Source organism: Artibeus jamaicensis, unplaced genomic scaffold, assembly GCF_021234435.1.
Source record: "Artibeus jamaicensis isolate MK-2021 breed Jamaican fruit bat unplaced genomic scaffold, CSHL_Jam_final contig_519, whole genome shotgun sequence".
Classification (NCBI taxonomy): domain Eukaryota; kingdom Metazoa; phylum Chordata; class Mammalia; order Chiroptera; family Phyllostomidae; genus Artibeus; species Artibeus jamaicensis.
Genome location: NW_026521871.1, coordinates 38,106,561 through 38,131,840, shown reverse-complemented (window position 1 = coordinate 38,131,840; position 25,280 = coordinate 38,106,561). Strand labels below are relative to the sequence as shown.

Sequence of the window (25,280 nt, the reverse complement as noted above, 5' to 3'; positions counted from 1 at the left end):
CTGTGGGAACTGGAAACTGCACAGGTTGGCAGTCCAGAAGAGATTTTTCTTCCACATGACAACTGGGATAAATACAGATTTCTGCAACTTTTTCATTGAAGTCTTTCTCATCTTTCCTCCTCAGCCAGAAGACATTGGACAAGCACCAATAGTAAATGCCCCAGAAGGTGGAAAGGTGGACTTGGAAGCCTTCAGCCATTTTACAAAAATCATCACACCAGCAATTACCAGAGTGGTGGATTTTGCCAAAAAGTTGCCTATGTTTTGTGAGGTGAGGAAATGATTTTTTTCTCCTACACGGTTTCCATTCTAGCTCCATCAATTTCTAGGAAGGCTGAAGGTTATTTATAATATAATATTAATTACTAAGGACTTAGTCTTATGAAAGCAATGTCAGCACAAAGAGAAAATGCGCTGTTCACTTTTATTTCCCCAACCTCTCTACTCGGTCATCATTCATTAGCTTGTCCACGTGAGGCCAATGAAGATCCTATCCATCCACCCAACCCCAGGCATAAGGAAGATGATAGTAATACTTGTGTTTATTCAGCACCCACAATGTCCTACTTACTATACTCAACTTTACCCACAATAAACCCAATCCTTATAACATATCTGCAAGGTAGCTTCATAAACCCATTTTACAGATGGGAACCATTGAGGTCAAAGTGATTCACTTATCCGTATGTGGGGCCATGGTTTTTGTCTTAGTCTCTATTCTTTCAACTATATATCCCAGCAAAATGGCTATGCAGTTGCTTGTTAATACTCAAGAATAGAAGATGACACTCATAGAGCCAAGACCTTAAAATCCCCTTAAATCCACTCTCCTTCCTAATAAGTTCACCATTTCTTGGCGCGTCTTCGGGGCACCTTGAGGAACTCACCCACCGGAGGTCATAGACTTGCCCAGTCTATGACACTCATCCCTCAGTGTTAGCAGTTCTGCCGTGTAGGCAGTTGCATGGGCAAGAATCCTAGATAAGTTGTTAAATGCCTTAAACCTTGGTTATCTCATCTTTAATGGGAATCATGATGGCATCTGCCTCTTGGAGCTGTTGGGGGGTTGAAATGGGATAGTACATGCTTGGATAGTGCCTGACTCATAAGTATTCCATTAATTTTAGCTGTTAATACTATAATATTTCATTCATTATATTACTTTCCTGCCAGTACCTTCTTTTGTGAATCAAGAGTGGCTGATAATGTTTTCTGGAGAATTTTTCCCTTTGAAAAATCCTACCAGGTGCTTCTCTCCTGCTCTTCACATCTCTGTGGGGACTCAGAAAAATACAAGGTAGAGAGGGCCACGTACTACTATGAGCCTCTCATGCCACCCGAGTGATACATGAATCTAGGCTCACCTAGACAGAAGCTGAGTTTCCTCACCTGCAGTGATTCTGTCCCTCCATGGCTTCCAGCCCATTTGTATTGAGTTTGTAATCATGGGAGCCCAGCTGGAGTCTGACAGACCTTAGACACTGATGGGGACACTTCTCATTGCCTATTCTGAGCCTGCAAGGAGCCATACCCAGAAGGACAAAGCAGTGGGCTTCAGGGTGCAGGAATCTTACCCCCGACCCAGCTGAGCGAGAGTGTGCCTCCCCCTTACCCCCAGTGTCACTGTAGTGGGGGCCAGTGAGTCTTGGAGGTGGTCTCTGACTTATATCTGTATTTGGTGTGGAGTGTTCCATGCCTCTGACCACCTTTTTTTTATTAACATTCATTAAAGTGTTAGGGAATAATACAAAAATAATACATAGTCATTGGATATTTATACAGCCTAATAAACATAAAGGTTCATGGTAATGCCACAAAGAGATAAACTGCTAACATTTTGGAGACTATTTTAGTCTTTTTCAAATAAATATGTGTGTACACACATACACACACACACCAAATATAAAATATTGGCTTGGCCAAAAATGTTGTTTGGTTCTTTCTGTAAGATGGCTCTAGTAGCACTTAGCTGTCTTTAACTATATTCCAAACAATTTTGTTAGAGTGTAGTGTGACAACTGTCATATCAGCATGCTTTTTTAAAAAAACATTAAAGTTGGTGAATTTTTGTGTAGTCATTTTAATATTGAAGACGGAAGAAAATAAGCAACAGTTTTGGCATATTATGCTTCATTATTTTAAGAAAGTTAAAAATTGCAACTGAAAGGGGGGGAAAAAAGATCTGTGCAGTTTATGGAGAATTTGCTGTGACTGAAGTTTTGTGCTAGAGATTTCTCCCTGGGCAATGTTCCACAGTAGGGTGGAACAGCTGAAGTAGTGATCAAATTGAAACATTAATTGAGAACAATCAATGTGATACCATGCAAGAGATAGCCAACATACTCAAAATCCATAGTTATTGGTGAAAATGAAAAATATGTCCTTTGACTTACAGTCAAGATGGAGGCTTCACCTCTTTGACAACTATAGAAAAAAATTACATCTACACTACAAAACAAACAACACCCAGAAAATCGAGCCATATGGAAGTCCGAGAGCCAAGGATTTAAAGAAGCTACATTTATCCAAAAGAGTAGGAGAGGCAGAGATGTGGAGAGTCAAGAAGTGCAGACCTGAGAGAATGGTGCAGAAAGGCGGTGGAATGGGCAGGTCCACATTCATATGCAGTAGATAAAAATCAGGAGGGATACCTTGGGAGCAGGGGATCCCAGACCACCCAGCAACCCAGGGTTCCAGTGCAAGGAAGATAAATCCCCACAACTTCTGGCTATAAAAACCAGTTGGGGTTGGGGTGGCAGAAGAAACTGCCAAATTATCAGGAGACTCATTTTAAGGGTCCTCAGGGACTTAGGATATACACAGACCCAGTCCCTCTGGGGTTCAGCAGCAGGGCAACAGCTGGAAGAGCACCAGTAGCATACAGGGAGATAGTAAGGAGACTGGAAGCAGGGAAAGTTCTCGGAGACAGCTTCGTCTCCAGCGAACCTCTAGAAGCAAGGCAATGGCATTATCTCCTCTCTGGGCCCTCCTCCCAACACAGAGCCACAAAGCTGTGAAATGGGTTGCCCCACCCTGGCGATCACCTAAGGCTCCACCCCATAGAATTTACAGGTCTGCTCTTCTACAATAGGTCACCCTACTAAGACAGGGAAGAAAGAAGCTCTACCTAATACACAGAAACAAACACAGGGAGGCTGCCAAATTGAGGAGACAAAGAAATATGGCCCAATTGACAGAACAGAACAAAACTCCAGGAAAATAATTAAATGAAATACAGATAACAAACTAACACATGCAGAGTTCAAAACACCGGTTATCAGGATGCTCAGAGAACTCACTGAATATGGCAACAGCATAACAAAGACCCAGGCAGAAATGAAGGTTATATAAAATGAAATAAATAAAAATGTATAGGGAATGGGGATGAAACTGAGTATCAAATCAACAATTTGGAACATAACAAAGATAAAAGCATTCAATTAGAACAGCAAGAAGGAAAAAGAATTCAAAGAAATGAGGATAGAATAAGAAGCCTCTGGGACACCTTCAAACATGCCAACATCCAAATCATAGGGATGCCAGAAGGAAAAGAGGAAGAGCAAGAAATTGAAAACTTATTTGGAAAAATGGTGAAAGAAAACTTCCCTGATTTGATGAAGGAAAATAGACATACAAGCTCAGGAAGCATAGAGAGTCCCAAACAAGTTGTACCCAAAGAGGAACATACCAACACATATAATTAAAATGCCAAAGGATAAAGGTAAAGAGAGAATCTTAAAAATAGCGAGAGAAAAGCAAATAGTTATCTACAAAGGAGTTTCTATAAGACTGTCAGGTGATTCTCAAATAAAACTTTGCAGGCTAGAAGGGACTGGCAAGAAGTATTCAAAATGATGAAAAGCAATACCCTACAACCTAGATTACTCTATCCAGCAAAGCTATCATTTAGAATGGAAAGGCAGATAAAGTGCTTCCAAGATAAGGTAAAGCTAAAGGAGTTTATCATTACCAAATCATTATTATATGAAATGATAAAGGAACTTCTTTAAGAAAAAGATCAAAACTATGAACATTAAAATGGCAATAAATTCACAACTATCAACAACCGAATCTAAAAAAACAAACCAAGCAAACAACCCAAACAGAAACAGAATCATAAATTTGAAGATCACTTGGACAGTAACCAGTTGGGAAAAGGAAGAGGGAGAATGGGGAAAAAGGTGCAGGGATTAAGAAGCATAAATTGGGAGGACTTCCGCCAAGATGGAGGCATAGGTGGATATGCCGTGCCTTCTCACACAACCAAGATTAGAGAAAACTAAATATTAGCAACAGAAAACACAGCCAGAACACGGAAAATTGAACTTTTCGGAAGTCCGTTAACAACAAATTCTTCAGCCTGACCGGTAAGGGGCGAAACCAGCGGCTGGCGGAGCAGGGTTGCACAGGAGGACTCGGCCAGACACACTCAGGCCTGTGGAATCCAGGCGCAGGGTCAGACCTAGTGAGCGACCCAGCGAGCAACCAGGCGAGCGACCTCGGGGGAGACAGCCGGGCCCGGGGCTGCGTGTTGACTGAGGTCACACATTTGTGCGAGGGTGGACAGGCGAGGGAGTAGGCGGTTGGACCGGGCCGGCAGGTCCCCACGGCAAGCGGCAGTGGAGGGCGCCACCATTTCCCTGCTCTGACCCCACCTCCACATACAGCGTCATAACCCAGAGACTCTGAGTGGCCCGGCCCAGGTGAACCACCTAAGGCACTGCTCCTCCGCACCCAGCTGTGAGAAGCGGCAGAGGGGGTCGCCATTTCCCCGCTCTGGCCACGCCCCCACATACAGCGTCACAACCCAGCGACCTGGGAATCCAAGGCGCCGCTTCTCACACTTAAAGGGCCCGAACAGACCAAGAATGGCGCAGGAGGATCTCAGAGCCCCAGAGCCAATAAATCTAAGCGATGAAGAAATAGCAAAACTCACAGACACACAGTTTAAAACATTGGTGATCAGGATCCTCACAGAACTGGTTGATTATATGGACAAATTAGACAAATATATGAAGGCGAAACTAATTGAAATGAATGGAATTGCACAGGACACCAATAGCAATGAAAAGGAAACTGGGACTCAAATCAATGGAGTGGACCAGAAGAAAGCAAATAATGGCCAAACAGAAAAGAGTCAAGAAGCAAGAATTCAAAGAAATGAGGAGAGTCTTAGGAACCTCCAGGACATCTTTAAACGCTCCAACATCCGAATTATAGGGGTACCAGAAGGGGGAAAGGCACAGCCACCAGTGGAAAACTTATTTGAACAAATAATAAAGGAGAATTTCCCCAATCTGGCAAAGGATATAGACTTCCAGGAAATCCAGGAAGCTCGGAGAGTCCCAAAGAAGTTGGACCCAAGAAGGAACACACCAAGGCACATCGTAATTACATTAGCCAAGATTAAAATGAAGGAGAGAATCCTAGAAGCAGCAAGAGCTAAGGGGACAGTCACCTACAAAGGAGTCCCCATCAGACTGTCAGCTGATTTCTCAAAAGAGACCTTACAGGCAAGAAGGGGCTGGAAAGAGGTATTCCAAGTCATGAAATCTAAAGACCTACAACCAAGATTGCTCTATCCAGCAAAACTTTCATTTAAAATGGAAGGACAGATAAGGTGCTTCTCAGATAAGATCAAATTCAAGGAGTTCATCATCACCAAGCCCTTATTATATGAAATGTTAAAGGGACTTATCTAAGAAAAAGAAGTTAAAGAAACATGAACAGTGAAAGGACAACAAACTCACAGTTATTAACAACCACACCTAAAACAAAAGCAAACTGAAAGGACAGCTAGATCAGGAGTGGAAACATAGAAATGAAGATCTCAAGGAGGGTTAGCAACAGGGGAGTGGGAGGAGGAGAAGGGGGGAGAAGGTACAGAAAATAAGTAGCATAGACAGTAGATAGAAAATAGATGGGGGCAAGAATAGCATGGGAAATATAGAATCTAAAGGACTTGAGACACATGGTCATAAACTAAAGGGGGGGTGATGGTGGGGATGGGGGGTAGGGTGGAGGGGAATAAAGGGGGAATAGAACAACTGTAACAGCATAATCAATAAAAAAACTATAATAAAAAAATAATAATAATAAAAAAAGAAGCATAAATTGGGACAACTTCCAGCTAAGATGGAGGTGTAGGTAGACACACTCTGCCTCCTAGCACAACGAAAAGAAGAACAACAACAAATTTAAAAACCAAAAACAACCAGAACTGATAGAAACTCAAACAGTGTGGAAGACTGACAACCAAGAAGTTAAAGAAGAAACATTCATCCAGAATGGTAGGAGGGGAGGAGACGGGCAGCCAGGGTGGAGAGGACTCATGGCAAGGCAGCAGCTAGAGGACTGGGTGAGGCAGCAGCTAGTGGAGCACATGGTCCCACATTCACATGCAGATAAACTGGAAGGAACAACTGGGGAGCAAGACAGACCATGCAACCCAGGGCTCCAGCACAGGGAAATAAAACCTCAAAGCCTCTAACTGAAAAAACCTGAGGGGGTTGAGGCAGCAGTGGGAGAAACTCCCAGCCTCACAGGAGAGTTTGTTGGAGAGACCCACATGGTCCTAGAATGTACATAAACCCACCCACCCAGAAATCAGCACCAGAGGGGCCCAATTTGCTTGTGGGTAGAAGTGGACGTGACTGAAAGCTGATCAAGAGCAGAGGAAGCAGCACTGTTCCCTCTCAGACCCCTCCCCCTACTGTGACACAACCTAGCAACGTGGGTTGCCCTGCCCTGGTGAATACCTAAGGCTCTGCCCCTTAATACCTAACAAGTGTGCCAAGACACACACAAAAAAAGGGCCCAAATGAAAGAACAGATCAAAGCTCCAGAAAAAATATAGCTCAGCAACAAAGAGATAGCCAAACTATAAGATACAGAGTTCAAAACACTGGCAATCAGGATGCTCATAGAATTGGTTGAATATAGTCGCAAAACAGAGGAAAAAGTGAATGCTATGAAAAGCGAAATAGACTTCCGCCAAGATGTAGGTGTAGGTGGAACCACCTTGCTTCTGTGCACAACCAAATCTAAGAACAACTATTTTTAACAACAAAAAACACAACCAAGCCACACAGAAAATTGACAATACGGAGTCCAAAGACAACGAAATGCTCAGCTAAACCAGTAAGAGGAGCGAAGCCAGCAGCGGAGCAGGTTGGCAAGAAAAAATCCCCGAACGGGTGGTGCACAAGCAGCCGAAGGCGCAGATCGCTGGCTAGCTACGGGAGCACACAGGGAAGAGTCACGGTGGGCTGTCTGCGGTCAGTCGTGCATCTGCGTGCGGATAAACCAGTGAGGAGGGGAGCTGGCGCGGGACAGCAGGCTTGCACAATTCCGATCGGATGGACAGGCCCGGGGCGAGTGGTGTGACTGGACGGACTGGGCCAGCGGAGAGGACCACCATTGCTCCCTCTCTGACCATGCCCACACACACAGCGTCGCAAACCAGAGACCTGGGTCACCCCGTCCTGGTAAACAACTAAGGCTTCGCTCCATTTACTTAACAGCGCGAACGGACCAAAAATGGCTCAAGAACAACTCAGAGCCCCAGAACCGATCGATCTAAGCAATGAAGAAATAGCCAGTCTTTCAGATGCACAGTTACTGGTGATCAGGATCCTTACAGAACTGGTTGATTTTAGTCACAAATTAGAGAAACATATGGAAGCTAAACTAATTGAAATGAATGGTAATACAAAGGAAACCAATAGTAATGGAAAGGAGATTGGGACTCAAATCAATGGAGTGGACCAGAAGGAAGAAAAAAAATGATCAAACAGAAAAGAATGAAGAAACAAGAATTCAAAAAAATGAGGAGAAGCTTAGGAACCTCCAGGACATCTTTAAACGTTCCAACATTCGAATTATAGGGGTACCAGAAGGGGAAGAGTCACGAGTGGAAACCTTATTTGAACAAATAATAAAAGAGAACTTCCCCATTCTGGCAGAGGAAATAGACTTCCAGGAAATCCAGGAAGCTCAGAGAGTCCCAAAGAAGTTGGACCCAAGAAGGAACACACCAAGGCACATCATCATTATATTAGCCAAGATTAAAATGAAGGAGAGAATCCTAGAAGCAGCAAGAGATAAGGGGACAGTCACCTACAAAGGAGTTCCCATCAGACTGTCAGCTGATTTCTCAAAAGAGACCTTACAGGCAAGAAGGGGCTGGAAAGAGGTATTCCAAGTCATGAAATCCAAAGACCTACAACCAAGATTGCTGTATCCAGCAAAGTTTTCATTTAGAATGGAAGGACAGATAAAGTGCTTCTCAGATAAGACCAAATTCAAGGAGTTCATCATCACCAAGCCCTTATTATATGAAATGTTAAAGGGACTTACCTAAGAGAAAGAAGATAAAAAAAGATGAACAGTGAAAGGACAGCAAACTCACAGTTAGTAACAACCACACCTAAAACAAGAGCAAACTAAGAGGACAGCTAGATCAGGAGCAGAACCATAGAAATGAAGATCACATGGAGGGTTAGCAACAGGGGAATGGGAGGAGGAGGAGGGGGGAGAAGGTACAGAAAATAAGTAGCATAGACAGTAGATAGAAAATAGATAGGGGGGAGGGTAAGAATAGTAGGGGAAATACAGAATCTAAAGAATTTGAGACACATGTTCATGAACTAAAGGGGGAAATGGTGGGGGAGGGGTATGCAGGGTGGAGGGGAATGGAGGAGGGGAATAGAACAAATGTAATGGCATAATCAATAAAAAAGTTAAAAAAAAAAAAGAAAAGCGAAATAAAGAAAAATGTACAGGGCACCAACAGTGAAAAGAAGAAAACAAGATTCAAGTCAATGGGTTTGGACCAGAAGGAAGAAAGAAACATCCAACCAGAATAGAATGAAGAAACAAGAATTCTAAAAAATGAAGAGAAGGTTAGGAACCTCCAGGACAACTTTAAACATTCCAACATCCAAATCATAGGGGTACCAGAAGGAGAAAAGGAAGAGCAAGAAATTGAAAACTTGTTTGAAAAAATAATGAAGGAGAACTTCCCCAATGTGGCAAAGGAAATACACTTCCAGGAAGTTTGGGAAGCTCAGAGAGCTTCCAAGCCCAAAGAAGTTGGACCCAAGGAAGCACACACCAAGGCACATCATAATTACATTACTCAAGATTAAAGATAAGGAGAGAATCTGAAAAGCAGCAAGAGAAAAGGAGACAGTTACCTACAAAGGAATTACCATAAGACTGTAAGCTGATTCCTCAAAAGAGACCTTACAGGCAAGAAGTGGCTGGAAAGAAGTATTCCAAGTCATGAACAGCAAGGACCTACATCCAAGATTACTGTATCCAGCAAAGCTATCATTTACAGTGGAAGGGCAGATAAAGTGGTTCCCAGATAAGGTCAAGTTCAAGGAGTTCATCATTACCTAGTTTTTATTATATGAAATGTTAAAGAAACTTATCTAAGAAAAAAGATCAAAAATATGAACAGTAAAATGACAACAAACTCACAACTGTCAACAACTGAACCTCAAAAACAAAAACAAACAACTAGAACAGGAACAGAATCCCATAAATGGAGATCATGTAGGATTATCAGTGGGGAGAGGATGGGGGAATGGGGGAAAAGGTACAGGGAATAACTAGTATAAATAGTAGGTAGAAAATAGACAGGAGAAGGTTGAGAATAGTATAGGAAATGTTGAAGCCAAAGAACTTATATGTATGACCCATGGACATGAACTAATGGGGGGCAGGAATGCAGGTGGGGGGGTGCTGGGCAGAGGGGAATAAAGGGGGCAAAGTTGGGGCAACTATAATAATAGAATAATCAATAAAATATATATATTTTTAAATGTGTCTTTTATTTTACAGAAAAAACCTTACAAACTTTTTAGCCATTATTAGCCAATAATGGCTAATATAGCCAATATATCAATATAATTTATACCATAATGTACTTTCTACTCATGAAACTACTTTTTTAAACCTTCTACTGAAGAGTATGGAGCTCATATCATAAGTGTGCAGTTCAATGAATTTTCACACACTTAACACACCCACACAATCAGCGCTGAGATAAAAAAAACAAAATGGTACTAGCCCCATTGTACCTTTTTACACTCAACTGTAAAACAAATGATTTAAGTATTCTTTCACAAAATAATTTTTAATGACCACAGTATCCAAAAGACTAGCTCTACCATGTTTAGGTTATCTGCTTTTACTGGATCTGGAGTTTACTTCCAGTTTTTCTCTCATATAAATATTCTGGAGTACACATTCTGGTGCCTATGCGCTCACTGCTCACAGTATTATTTCCTTAACGCTTCTGCTATGTGTGTTGCAAATTGCCCTCAAGAAAGAAGGCACACATTCTGACATCTGTGCCGAAGGGGCTTGTTTCCTCTCATTCGGGTTGCATCATTCTTTTGTTCATTGGGTTGAGTAAATTTTCCCAGACCTTTCTCAGTTTTCTCTCTCTTGGGCTGTCTCTCATCTCCCAGTCCCTTTGTCTAAGTAGACACGGTTGAATTTGCTACCCCTATGACCTGAGCTAGCCTGATGGCCGTGTGTTCTTCTGATAGGCACCAAAAATGTTTTTTTTAGAAAATGTAAAGCTCATGTACATCAATCACTGAAGAGCTATTTTAGTTAAAGAAAGAAAAGCCATCTCCACCACCAATAACAAACACGCCGTGTGCTAATGTGTGTGGTAGGTGAGGGGTCCACATGGAACTTTTCAAGCTTCCCTCAGCAGTTAGAGCTGGCTTCAAAGTTATGATTCCATCTCTCTTTCAACCCTAGTATCTTGTAGTGTCCAAACTACAAAAAATAAGTACATAAATGTGCCACTGGTACAGCAGAGATGAGTATGTTTGTGGTGTGTGTGGCCTCCTGAGCACTTTTGACTGTCACACTGTCCTTGGTGCCCAGATTGGGAAAAGAACTGTGTGGCTCCCTGCGCTACCTATGTATGGAGTGGGCTGGAGATCCCACGGGATCTCAAGAGTCAGGTTTCTTGCTAGAGGCCATTTGATGCATCTGCCATTGAAATTGTGCTCACGGTAATTTTCTGCCATAATCCATACCATCCCACCAAGCGAGGTTGGTGGACACCCTGGGCTTTGAATGATCTGAAAGCATTGTTGGCAGGGCTGCCAAGAACACACATAAGGACCCCCTCTAGAGAGCAGGGCACTGTCATCTTTGCCAATCAACCCAAGTGATGCTCTCCTAAGGGCACAGGCAGAGTCTGTGGGAGGACCCCTGCTCTTTCCCAGGGAAAGTGTTTTTTGGCAAATGACTAAAAGATTGCTTACCCACATGTTGAAACTAATTTCACCAGGATCTTCAGAGAAAAGATGCCTAGCCTAGTTCTGAAACCGTTGGTGATCCCTGAAGAATACATGTTAAACTTTCATTTAAATTTGAACTAATCAGTAGTAAGTTTAAAAAAGAATACTTCTAGTTCATCTCTAATCAGATGTGGCTACAAATATGGGGCCTTTTCAAACGTGCATACTTTGTGACTTATGAAAAATAATAATGAATGGTTTGATTTAGTTAGTAATTTCTCTATGGTATTTTGTGCCAAAGTGGTTTTCAAGAATGGGGGCCCCAAACGGGCAGCATGAGCATCACGTGGGAACCTGGAGAAATGCGAAACCTCAGAGGGCGGGGCCAGCAGTGTGTGTGATTAACAAACCCTCGCTGATCCTGGTGGGGCTGAAGTGAGAACCGCTGCCCTAGGTACCAGAGCCAACCTCCACCCACTGCAGCCACTTCTCTGTCTACCCGTAAAGGGTCTACCCAAGCTCAGGTCTCCTATTTCCTACTGTGCTCTTGGGGCAGGACTCCCAGCATGGAATGGAGCAATACGAATTAGAACCTAAGTTAAAACAAATCACAGTCATTTTTTTAATGAGTGGAAGAAATTTACATATATAGATCCCAGAACCAAAAAAAGTAATAACTTTTATTCTGCAGAAAAAGCTAAGCAATTTGAAATTAAATAGGAAAGTGACTAGATTGGGTTAGTGAAAAATATAAAATGCCCCATATTTTAAATGCAATTCAGTAATACTACTTTTAGTTTTATATAACCTAAATTGAACTTTGGGCATTGCCAAGAATATTTCCCAGAAAGAATTTGTACATGCCTAATGAAGAGATGGAAGTCATGTGTCATTTACATTTTCACTGTTAATGGAGATTTAGTCCCACCCAGAGTGCTTCAAAGAGTGTGTTCTCTTCTTCTCCTGGCTCTGGACTCCAGCAGATGTGGCTTCCAGTTCCTGCCTTACTCACAAAACATCATGACCACCCCTTAGCATGTGGCTCAACCTCTCAGTGCCCAGATTTCTTCATCTGTAAATAAAATTGAAAGTAGAATATGTACCTTGCTGAGTGCTGTGAAAATTAAATAAGGTGATGCACATAATTCTTGGCATGATGCTCAATTCATCAAAACAAACCTAGTAACTAATAGCCTTTCAAACTATTTTGATAAATGGCATTTAATTAAATGTTCTCCCTATTCAGAAAATGCAACTCTGATTTTTTTAATTATTTCTCTTAGCAAAGTTCTTTTTAAAAGTTCATCATTAATGTTATTACATTATCACAAGCTCTAATTAAAAACTAACCCAATTGGCTGACAAAGAAATGGCCACATTGGCAGGACAAGACAGTGTGTGGAGTAACTCTGGTGTGTAAGTACTGAGGTGATAACCCCAGGAGCCAGAAGTCTGAATGCTGGTCTCACCTTTGCTCCTGACTCACTGGATGACCTTGAGCAAAGCTTTTCCATCTCTGGGTCTCATGGGTAATAAGATAAGGGACTTTCTAGTTCTGTGCCTTTTAAGAGACTCAAGCAGCAAACTTCCTTCAAAACAAAACAAGGAGAAGCACAATTGCGAGCTAAACAGTAAAGTCATCTGTTGATTATTGGAGCTATATGTAAGACAAAAGTGTTTACAAATTTAACATAAGCCCAGCTCTGAAGCAGTTAGTTGGGCTATAATGCAAACTCCAGAGTCAGAGGTGACTTTTTACACCTGACAGTAATACTGGTTGGAGATCTATCACAAAAGAAATGCAAACTACAACTGGGAATAGAAACAATGGCTATTTTCCATGTCATCTGCAATGGCTATTTTCATGTCATCTGCAAACAGTGACAGTTTTGCTTCCTCCTTTCCTATTTGGATGCCTTTTATTTCCTTTTCTTGCTTGATCGATGTTCATAGCAGCACAATTTACAATAGCCAAGAGTTGGAATCAACCTAGGTGCCCGTCAGTAAATGAATGGATCAAAAAATTGTGGTACATATACACAATGGAATTCTATGCAGCAGAGAGAAAGAAGGAGCTACTACCCTTTGCAATAACATGGATGGAACTGGAAAGCATTATGCTGAGTGAAATAGGCCAGGTGTTGAAAGACAAATACCATATGATCTCACCTTTAACAGGAAGCTAAACAACAAAACAAACAAGCAAGCAGAATAAAAACAAAGACACTGAAATAGAGAACAGGGGGACAGTGACCAGAGAGGAGAGGGAAGGGAATTTAAGGGGAAAAAAGGGGAGGGATTTGGAGGAACAAATAGGAAGGACACAGGGACGAGAACTAAGGGGGGTGGAAATGGGAGGGAGGTGAGGAGCACGGGGTGGGGGGGGGGCACTGGGATGGGAGAAATAGACAAAAAACTGTACTGGAAAAATAAAGAAATAAATAAATAAACACTTTGTGTGTTTGCCAAGTAAAATCAAAGCTCTAAAAAAAAAAGAAGGAAAAGAAACAATGGCTATTGAAAGAGTGGAGCCAAGTAGGGAGAGAAAAGCTACCGCCACCAAGAGTGCAGGCCCAAAGAGTTCAGGACTAACGTCCAGTCCAGGGAGCCGTTAAGATACCACCCGATGTTTCTGACTGGCCTTGTCCACTGTTCTTTGCTGATGTGGGCTGGTTCTTTTCAGCTGCCATGTGAAGACCAGATCATCCTCCTCAAAGGCTGCTGCATGGAGATCATGTCCCTTCGCGCTGCTGTGCGCTATGACCCAGAAAGTGAGACTTTAACCCTGAATGGGGAGATGGCAGTGACGCGGGGCCAGCTGAAAAATGGGGGTCTCGGGGTAGTGTCGGATGCCATCTTTGACCTGGGCATGTCGCTGTCTTCTTTCAACCTGGATGACACTGAAGTAGCTCTCCTTCAGGCTGTCCTGCTGATGTCTTCAGGTGAGTGTGCCCGGGCTCCTTGCTGGTGTCAAAAGAGGTTTTTTTGTTTGGTGCCAATTCCAGCCACCTGATGAGTTTATAATCCCTCTTTAGCCTCAGAATCTCACTCGCCAGGGAGCAACTAGGAGTTTGCCCATGAACTGGGAAATGGAAGGGGGTATCAAATGTCTTTGCTTTTTGAAGCTGCCCAGTGTAGTGCAAGGGAACCAAAGAAGCCATTTACAAAGACTTTATGAAATGGTCCACCTTCAGCCGATACCACCCTGCCTGCCTCCTAGTAGCTGGTCGAACCTACCTCATTCTGGTTTTGTGACACGGGATGGGAATGAGTGACCACACCATTCTGCACTGAGTTCTGGATGAGAAAACCATGAGTGAAGTCTAGAATTTGTCCATGGCTTAGCTACAACCTGAGTTTCAGTTATTTATTGCCATATAGCAAACCATCCCCAAACTGAGTGGCTTAAAACATCCGAGATGGCTGGGCTTGGGGCTGAAACGTGAAACGTAGCCCCAGGCCTCTGTGTGCAGCTTCTCCCATCGCAGGTAGTGGACTTCTTACAAGGCTGGCGGACTCTAAGGAGAGTTCCAAGAACACAAAATCAGACGGTGAGGATGTCTTAAGGCCCAGTCTTAAGTCATAGAGCTTCACTTCTGCCTCAATCTACAACATTTGTCCAAATTAGTCCCAGCACCAGCCCAGATTCAGAAGCTACCTGGGAGAAATGGCAAAGCCATCTTTAACCTACCATCACTCATTACCAAGACCCCTAACTCTTATGGATGAAGAGTTAGTAATAATGCTGATATCTCTTTCTTCAGGGATACATCGTGATAAATAAAAAATGCAAAACACATCTGATTCTTTAAGGAGAACTAGTCTTTAAATAGAAGGTGCTTTCTGAGTTATCACCTGCATTTTGAGAGAACCCCAAGTTTAGCTGTGCCTCAGCAATTGTTATTCCACACTCTAGTTGCCTGCTTGACTTGTCCATCTCTCCTTCTGGACTATTTTTGATGACAGAGACATGTCTAATTGTGCACCTCGCCCCTAGACCAGAGCTTATTGGGCAAACACTGAATAGATGAGTAAAAGATCAGTCACAAGCACGATGAGAATCCTATGCAGAGTTGATGCTCCCTGGTTAACTCAGTAGAGTTCCTTTCATTTAAGCCAATCTAGGCATTTATTTGCTATAGAAAATGTAGGTATGGTAGACTTTTTTTTTAAGAAATAATTGTTTTTATTGTGGAAAATTTCAAAAATAAACATAAGTAAATAGAATAGCATACTCAATCCTCTTGTACACTGTGGCGGGCAGGCTCTAGGTTAACCCCTGTGGTCCCCACCTTCTGATGTTCACACCCTCGTTCGATCGCTTCCAGTTGAGCACCTGCAGAACCCAAGACTTGCTTCTAGCCAGTAAGATATGGCAACGTCGGTGCCATTCCCGAGTGGTCACATTACATTAGGTTATATAAGATTCCTCCTTGGTGGCAGACTCTCCTTGCTGGCTTGATGAAGTTCTTGGCCATGTTGGGAAAGCTCACATGGCAGGGAGCTGCCGGTGACCTCTCAGAGCAGAGGGCCATCTCCAGTCAACAGCCAGCAAGAAGCTGGGCCCCTGAGTGCTTCAGTGGAAATAAGACTTATGGCTTTTCCAAGACCTCCCTACGTGACCTTGAATGAACCTCCATCCAGCTTCTCTGGGCTTCAGGGTCCTTTAAACTAAAGAAATTGAACCAAATGAGTGGAATTACATTCCTGGGGGAGGGTGGGGCAGGCAGTTAAGGTAATTTTTTTAGCTGAGACTTTAATGGTACAAAGACGGTTTTAAATAATGCAGAATCATAGTGCGAAAGCTGTTTCTTTTACAATTTTCTTTCTGGTTGTATCTGTAAGGCACAAAGAGAGACTGAGTTTGATGCTAGTTGGTCTTTAACACCTGACACTTGTTAACCTCTCCTTTAAAGAAAGAGAGAGCCAACCACAGGGAGAGTTTTCCACAAGAACTTTTAGGTCAAATGTAATAAAGGTTTGTGCCATTCATCCACTTTTGTGGTTATCTTCTATTTATGGCAGATGAGTTTTTATTTTACTGAATAATATGAAGCCTCCTCTCTAATGAGTCAATCTAACGGCCTAAGGAGATAAGCGAGGTAGACAAGGGGAGTGTGTGGAAATGACAGAAACTGTAAAGGTGCCCTGGCTGGTGTAGCTCAGTGGATTGAGCGCGGGCCTGCGAAGCAAAGGATCACGGTTTGACTCCCAGTCAGGGCACATGCCTGGGTTGCGGACCAGTTCCCAGTGGGGGACACATGAGAGGAAACCACACATTGATGTTTCTCTTCCACGCTTTCTCCTTCCCTTCCTCTCTCTCTGAAAATAAATAAATAAAATATTTAAAAAAAAAAAAAAAAGAAACTGTGAAGGTGACTCCAAACTCTGTCAGATACCGAACAGAGTGGCTCTTTCCAATTCTGCCTGTCTGACAACCATGTGACTTTAAAATCTTTAAAATAATAATAAATTAATAACTTTAAAATCTTCCCACCTGGGAAGATCTGGGCACTCTTCATGAACACTGCCAGAACCAGAAAAGTATTACAAAACACTTTACATCTGGCAAATGACAGCTACATATCAGTGCCCTGAAGCTCCAGCCCCTCTCCAGAATTGTCTCCTGAGCCCCATTGTTTTGTTTGGCATTTCAGCTATACAACATCACAAGCCTTTTCTTTGAAGACTTTGTTAAGAGCTGTCACTGCTAGGTTCCTTGTCCCCACAGTGATAAGCAGAGAGCTAAAATGGAAATGATCTGACATATCTTTGAGAAATTTTGTCTTAGGTTGTTAAAAAGCCTTTGACCTTTAAAAAATGTCTCTCTTTTCATAAACATTTTCAGTACAACTGGGGCATCATCAAAATGTCCTTTCATTTTCTCTACATCGTTTATAGGACCACCTGATCTTTATCCCTCATCAAGGACAGAGTCCAATGCCACAAAACCCCTTTAAAGGAGTACATCAGGGCAATATTGTGTTGATTTTCTATCTGAATCCAAAATTAAAGGATCTTGTGGGAAATTCTTCTGGCACATTCAAAGAAAGAAGACAGGGAAGTGGGAGAGAGAGGGAGTGAGTAGATCCACAGACCAGCAACGTCGAATATGAAGGGAAAGCAAATAAATAGACAACTAAAATGCACAAATTGTGATCTGAGCTGAATAGAGGATTCCAAAGCCCATATATTAGTATTTTTAGATGGAGCCATTATCCCTGATCTTTCCTTGCGGGTTAAGCAGAGCCTTATATAGATTTTTACTAACACAGATACATCAATCCCTGGATGCTTAGAGCACGAATTTATATGATCAGAGTGACGAAGAGCAAACTGAGGAGACCTGGACAGGGGGTGGTAGGCTTTCTGGAGCTAGATGAGGAATTCATCTTATAAACTGCTTTTATAATTCACATGCTTACAGCTTGGATATTCCACAAGAAGATGGACTATGACTTCACAAGAAGTCATGCAGCCTTCTTGTGACATCTGTCATTTTCTGGAAATTGCTTTTCATCCCCTCCCACAGCAGTGGGGAGACCAGTGATGCTCCCAAGACTTGGGACGCTCCTCGGTCCTCAGGTGGTCAAAGTCTCCTTTCACTCCACCTACCCTCTGTGACTCTTCTCGGCACAGGCCGACTCTAGTATAGCTCACAGCCTGCCCCCCCCCCACTTTTTTTCTTCCATTTTAACTCCCCACAGCATCACCAACACAGGTTGCTACAGGTAAAAATTCCCCTAAGTTTAAGCGAAGGGAAGGAGCAGTTCATTACAAGCCTGGCAAACCACTAAAACTGGACATTGTGCTTCTTTGTCTTTGCGGGATTTTCTTAATGTCCAACATTCCTCCTTGGGCATCCAGTGTTCCCGCGCTGTCCCCAGTGTCTTTTCACATGTCCTCTATCTGTGCAAGTCCATGCTGGTTCTCCTCTTTCAGCCAGGGAGCCGGTGCAAACTCAAAGTCATTCCCTCATTATGCTGAGTATGTCAGCTCTCCAGGTGAGCTTTCTCTTTCTGGACCACGTGAGGAAGCCACTGCCATTCACACGCACAGAGGTGATTGTCTAAACCAGAGATATCCTTCTGAACAAAGCACTGGGCCCCTTCATAGGAAGGATGCCACACCCTGGTATCTTGGTGCCCCAGGCCCCCAAGTTCATGGGGCTCCCATGCTCACTCCTAGGAGCTGGAAAGTCCCCAGATCGGCCCACTTTCGTGTTAAAGGGCATGAGCCACAAGGCAGGCCCTCTCCTTCCACCCTCTGAAGTAACATCCATCTTCTTTGTCCCCTCAGATCGGCCAGGGCTCGCCTGTGTTGAGAGAATAGAAAAATACCAAGATAGTTTCCTGCTGGCCTTTGAACACTATATCAATTACCGAAAACACCACGTGACACACTTTTGGCCAAAACTCCTGATGAAGGTGACAGACCTGCGGATGATCGGAGCCTGCCATGCCAGCCGCTTCCTGCACATGAAGGTGGAATGCCCCACGGAACTCTTCCCCCCGCTGTTCCTGGAAGTGTTTGAGGATTAGACTGGCTGACTTCGTTCTCATAATTCCTACAGCACTACTGGGTGTCATTTCATTCCATTGCCTAGATCTTTTTTTGTCTGTTCCTTTGTTTCTTTGTGTTGGGAGGGATCGCTTAGGGAGAAAGGGAGACAGTCCTTGGCATAGACATGGATGAAATTGCCCCTTGAATGCGGGTACTTGTAACTATCATGTTTTGTTCTCCAGTCCTTTGATGTGAATGCTTTGAAGGTTTTACAGCCATGGAGGTGGGGTGGGGACCATCATTAATTCACCAGCACCAAGCCATCACCAGCTCCCATCTGTCTCTGGTCAGAGACTCAAGCAAGCAAAATGGCACAGCAGAAGACTAAAGAAGCCTTAAAACTAAGACAATGTGGTCATCTTGATCCAATCCTGATTTTTGCAGGGCTCAAGTTAGCAGGACGCAGACCATCCTTGGTTAGAAGTGGCTTTCGAATTTCCAAGGAAAGGTCCGAACAGATTTTTGTTTATTCTAGAGCATGCTGTCTTCGGCACTCTTCATTCTCTCCTAGCTGCATAACATGGAATGTACAGAAATATTTGTTCCCCCAAATCAGTTGTTCTTTCACTGGAATTCTTATAATCCTATAGTTTAATTCACGTTATACAAGGTGTGACTCAAAGATGTGCAGGTACTTGACTGACTGAGACCAACCAGGAGAAACATTTTCTTCTGTGAGCCCAAAGAATTTAGAAATCTTTATCAATGATTCAACAGTTTCCAAAAATTCACATAGCATTACCTCACAGTGGAAAGGCTTCTTTACAGTTACGGCTCAGAGAAAATTTCCATAGAAATTAAGCCTATTTAGAGCGTTGTCATTTTTCAATGACATCTGATCCATCATCTCCCAAACTCCTGAAGGTATTTATCCTGATTGCATTTTTGCTGAGCTGATAACAGATTTCCCTATGGATTAAATCTCCTAATCAAGGAGAGAAAATGAGCTGAAATTTGAACCTTGGGGAGGAATTCTGAGCCGAGATAAGTGCGGTTAGATTCTAAGTGGAAGGAAACACAGTGGTCTGAGAGCCCCCTTCATGTACTACCTAAGGTTAGAGGATGCTTTCTTCTGGTCGTGAACCCTCAAGCTCTTTTCTCTATTCACCAATGTTTCCTCGTCTCCTTTTCCCTCTGACTCTATGGCTCGACTATCATTAAACAAAGACTGGTCCAGCCGCTGACCCTCTCTGTCCCCCCTGTAGCATTGCCCTGAGAGATATTCAACAGAAAATGCCCACGGACCATGACCATGGCCCCTCACTCATCTTCCCGACCCAGCCCACCTCCCTGAGGACAAACGTTGGAGTAGCTTGTACCCAGAAAATGAATGGTGATGCCTCATCACTTCAGCTTCAGAAAATGGGCAAAGAATGCACCCATGCAACTGAATGTATCTCCTTCTTCACGGGCATAGTAGACATGCATAATTCCTTAGCCTGCCTTGTACTGCCTTATCCTGGAAATACTGGGGAAAATAAGCCATATCAGCAAGATTTACCTAAAAACAGAGGAATGAAAGTCACTGTGAAAACCAGGCAGGCTACTTTTTTTTAACTGGTCCAGAAGTCAGGGTCCCTGAGTTCCAGTTTGTGCTCTGTCAACTGATAGATTTGTGACCTGGGTAGATTTGGTCTTGGTTTCTCACCCTGGGTCATGGTCAATGAGTCATAAACTCTAACTCCTTCCTATCCTTAACACTCTACAAATTTCAGGGGGTAAAATTCTGGTTCTTTTGATGGCTTCTTTCACATTCAAATTTCTACCTTTACTAGACAAAAATGATGGCCCTCTTAACAGATATGGAAAGTATATTGGGTATTGATTCAAAATAAGAATTTGACACACTACTCATCGGCCCTGTCGGGAAAGGCAAAACGGCCTTGGAAACAGAAGAGGAACAGCACAGCACTGAAAATCCCAAGTATGACCAGAAACGATCTGAGAGGAAAAGTATATGTTTAATGCACTAAAGCAATTATATCGGCTTCTGGGGAAAGGAACCAAGAACATCACTGTGGAACTTGCTAATCACAGAAAAAAAAGTAGGTGAAGAGATTACAAGTATAAACATGAAGTCCAGGGGGCAAACTACCTTTTTTGATTCTATCTACAGAGAGTTTTTTGGTTTTTTGCTGTCCAGGCAGCCTCTAGATTAAGTCTTTGCTGTGTTAACATCTCAGCTCCCTCTGTTGAGTCCCTTTGAAACATAACCTGTCAGTCACCTCCTAGCTCCTGTGTAACTTTGAGAAGCTTTGCATTGTGGGCCAAGTTTTCCCTCAGAAGGGAATGAGCAGAGGCAAGCAGGCGGGGTACTGGGAGGTCCATGGACTCCCGGGGCATTGAGCCTTCCCAAGAAAGCCTCCCCGATTTGTTTGAGATTCCCCGTTATATTAGACACAGCCAGATTCAAATAAATGTAAGAACAAAGCCTGACCTGAAGCAAAATTGGACTTCTTTGTGGATTAACCATGACTGGGCATTGGCCAAATGGTACAGTGTATCTACAGTCATCCGGTAAATCTATGTTTGATCCTCAGCTTTTGAAATGATTGCCTTCCACAGGCAAACCAGTAGTCTAAAAATCTTGTTGATGCTAAGGAGGACAAGCCTTAAAGTCCTTCAGGGTGAACGGAAAGGTTATGGGAACGCAAAGGATCACGACGCCAGTGGTCCAAGTGACTCATTTCTTCTGGAACCCATTGAGGAACCTGGTACATCTCAAGACTCCATCTCATAAAACTCAATTAGGAGGGATTTGCTCTGGATTTTTTTTAACATTTTTTAAAATACTGTTGGGACTGTCAGATCAAGTGTGGACTTGACTGAAACCCCTCTCAGTGGGGAGACATCCCAGTGGAAGAGAACGTACCTGTACAACTGGGATTCTTATTTATAAATTACTTAACTTTTAGGGATGAATGGCGTGTGTGTGTGTGTGTGTGTGTGTGTGTGTGTGTTCGTTACCCTCAAGTGTACTTTGCTCTTCAACTTAGACGTGCAGTATTTTCAGAACTAGTGAGAAAAGTAAGATCTTTTCTTCTTTATGATTCTGCTCAATACACCATGTGCCACCTTAGAGCTTTCTGTAGCCCAGCAAGCTTCTGTCCTCAGTGACGCACTTGGCCGTGTTGCTGCCTCAGCCCAGTGATGTCCCGCTCACCTGCGTCCGAGGGACACCTCTTCGGTCTGCAGCGCCGTCATCGTCATCGGGGCGGACCCCCAGGCTCGGTTCCAGCGACGCCCTTCTCGCGGCTCTTCCGTGAACAGGTGTGCAAGCCTTGGCCCCTCCTCAACACTAAGCCCCCCAAAACTCAGCCTCCGAGGAACTGCTGAGTGCCCTCAAGGCATGTCATTGTCAGTGATACGTTTTTCTTCTGTGAAACTCTGACCTATTCATGTCATATTGACCTTTTGCTGCATGAGTCATAAATTATGAAATCAGTCTTATGGTTTTTGAAATGTAGCCAGCATTTGTAAGGCTAAACCTTTTTCATGAACTGAATTTAAGTGACTAACCAAGCCACATTTCCTCTTCAAAAGGAGAGTGCTTACAGACATTTGAATCTCTTTGCCCTTTCCAAAGGCTATGGCTTCAGGTTCTAAAATAAGCTCGTCATCTTTCCTGTTATTTTAATAATATGGAAATAGTAGCATAGTGTTTCTTTTGATAGTGATAGACTATAATCCATATTTAAATTTTATAGAAAAGAAATTTTATTGTACTGTGATGTAGATATTTATTATCCAGGTAAGGATTTGCCCGGTGTGTATTTTTTACAATTGAAATGTTTTACTTTAATCTTTAAAAAAAAAAAAAAAGACATTAAAAACACATGCAAAAAAAAAAAAAACCAGACGAGGGGGAAAAAAGGTTTGGCCTTATCACAGAATTTTTACTGTGTTGTACAAATGTTTGCAAATGCAAAACGAATGCTTTTCTAGTGTGTCTCCACATTCATTAATGAACACCGCCTTCGAGAGCAATATTATGCAGGGAAAACGCTGTTTGTGGCTTTCTGTTGCACAGTTAAAGCTGACCCACCTTATGCACAAGACAATCAAATACAAACCTGTCCTTCTCAGGACTCGGATAATACAAAGCAAATTACGGAGCACAATGTCAAGAGAAAAGACACTTCACGTCGTTACACATGTTCTGTTGACATGGAAGGTACCAGGGCATGAATGAGCTGACGCTGCCCCATTTTTCTTTCGGTTTTCCTAATTAACTTCACATTTTCCTTCAATTATAGAGCCAAATTAGATGTCTATGCTTTCTTCAGAGAAAGCACATCTCCCCCCCCCCCATGATGTTTTCATGCCCTAGGAACCATAAAATCGCTAAAGAATAAGAGAAGACTCTCAGTCATCAGAAGACCCGTGTTTTGCAAACAGTGTTAAGTGATATTGCTAGATTAGGGATTTTTTTTTTCAGCCTAAAACTGTTGAAATCTGTGATCAAAATGTTTTAAACTGTCCAAAAAGAAAATTTGTATATTTGGGAAAAACGGATTTTTACATAGCTTTTGTATGCAGACATTAAACTGTAATTATGAATATAGTGGGCGTAGATAAAGTCATGAGCTTCAATTCGAAAAAAGAAAAAGCTTATAATGGATGTACTTTCCTGTCTCTTTCTTTAACTATTACTTTCTAAATAGGCACAGTGCTGCCTGCTCTTCTCATGTCAGCTGCTGCCATAGGAAGGGAGACAGGGAGGTGAAGGCATTTGTTGCAGAAACATCCACTGGAAGAAGCAAACTTCCTTGGCAGGAGGGTATGGGGGTGGGGCAGGAAAGAGAAGCGAATGTCTCATGGGGGAAGGCCACAGAGATGGAATGAGGAGAGGAGAGAAATTTTTGCAGCTCAAAGGATATATTCATCTTCTTGTCTCAAAATGTTTCAAAATATTATTAATGGCATTATACTACTATCAGCTGTCAACATATATCTCAATCCCCATTGCCCTGAACACATGTTAGGACTCTTTCTGTAGTGATTGACAATGACATAAGTCAAACTAGCTTAAGACTGAAGGGAATTTATTGACTGTAATATGTGGAATGTCCAGGGGTAGGCAGCTTCAGGCATGGCTGGATAGGGATGTTCTTTCACTCAGTATTATCAGGAGGTGCCTCTTTTCCTCTGCAGGAATTTTCCTCAGGTAGACTTTATACTCGCATAGCCTTTTACTTTATGGTGGCCCCCAGAGCACTAAGATTAGCCTTATGCTTCAAACCAGCGGAGAGTTTCTTTGCTCCATAGTTCCAATAAAAATCATGGGCCTACTCCTCATTGGCCAAATTGAGTCATGTGCCAATCACTGTGCTGAGGAAGACAGATTTGCTAATTAGCTCTGAAGGCAGTCTTCCAAAATCCTGGAACTGAGTGGGGGAAAGAAGGATAATCAGCCCCATCTGGACTAAGAGCTGGGGCAGGGAAAATTCTAAGTGTTGCTACTCTGAGAAGTGGGGAGGACCAGCAAGCAAGCAAAAGCAACAAATGTCCACACCAAAAGTTCAATATGGAAGCACATCTATTTTCAGTACAGTAATGGAGTCTCCTTTACACAGAGGGTGCTCAGCATGATTTGACCAGGACATGAACCAAATAAACACTTTCCAAGAAACTGTCTGATCCCATCCTACCTGGCTCATGAAAGAGGCAAGTCCAGGTAAGATGCAGCAAGCATTTATTATTTCCTTGAGCCAGATCAGTTCCAAGTACTATTTTTCTGAGTCCTCCCATTCCATATTCAAAAGACTGTGTATAACTTGTATATTTATCTCTTTTGTACATTATGTCCTTCTCAACTCCAACCTAATGAACTCATTTCCCTTCCCCAGGAGATTTTTTTTAATTCCTTTTCTGTTGGAGAGTTTTTTACACCTATATTCCAGTTAGGAATAGGTCTTAATTTCTGTACAAACAAAGCCAACCCAAAGCTAAAGTGACATCTAATGGCTTCATTTGGGTTATGGAGCTGGTATTACATCACAAACCTGGACAATTCTAATAATCTAGAATGAACAGAAGCCAGAGTACAAATTTAGTTGGCATCCCACCTTGAGATTATAGCTCATCTTAGTTTCATACTTAGCTACTCAAGGCATTTTAGCTTTGCAAATAAGTAGAATTTTCATTAGGTTTGTATACACAACTTCTGACATTAAATAATAGTTCAAACCAAAAAAAAAAAAAAAACTAGAACCACTGAAATGGAGAGGGTTAGAGATGCCCTTTGAGAGTATAGCTCTAGGATCCATGGGCTACTTGGAAAAAAATATATTCCATGTTACACTCTGAGAGATAGAATCCCTTTATACCATACAGTAATGGAATCACAGTGAAGTCTGTGTCATCAAATGCTATGGCCTGTGCGTCATACTAAAAGGAGAAGAGAGCTGTGTTAGCCTGGGTGTCCTCAAAAGGTGGAGCTTA

General features: G+C 42.6%; 1 protein-coding gene across 18 annotated transcripts in view; it reads left to right on the top strand.

Moving 5' to 3' along the window:
• The window catches only part of THRB (thyroid hormone receptor beta), a 336,578-nt gene extending 311,535 nt beyond the window's left edge, over nt 1–25,043 (top strand). For all 18 annotated transcript variants that reach the window (XM_053669113.1, XM_037143999.2, XM_053669108.1 and 15 more), the window contains 3 exons: nt 125–271; nt 13,957–14,215; nt 18,573–25,043. In XM_053669113.1, coding sequence (XP_053525088.1) covers nt 125–271; nt 13,957–14,215; nt 18,573–18,814 — 648 coding nt within the window. In that variant the 3' untranslated portion in view covers nt 18,815–25,043. The remainder of the gene's footprint in view (nt 1–124; nt 272–13,956; nt 14,216–18,572) is intronic.
• Nucleotides 25,044–25,280: the final 237 nt, after the last annotated feature.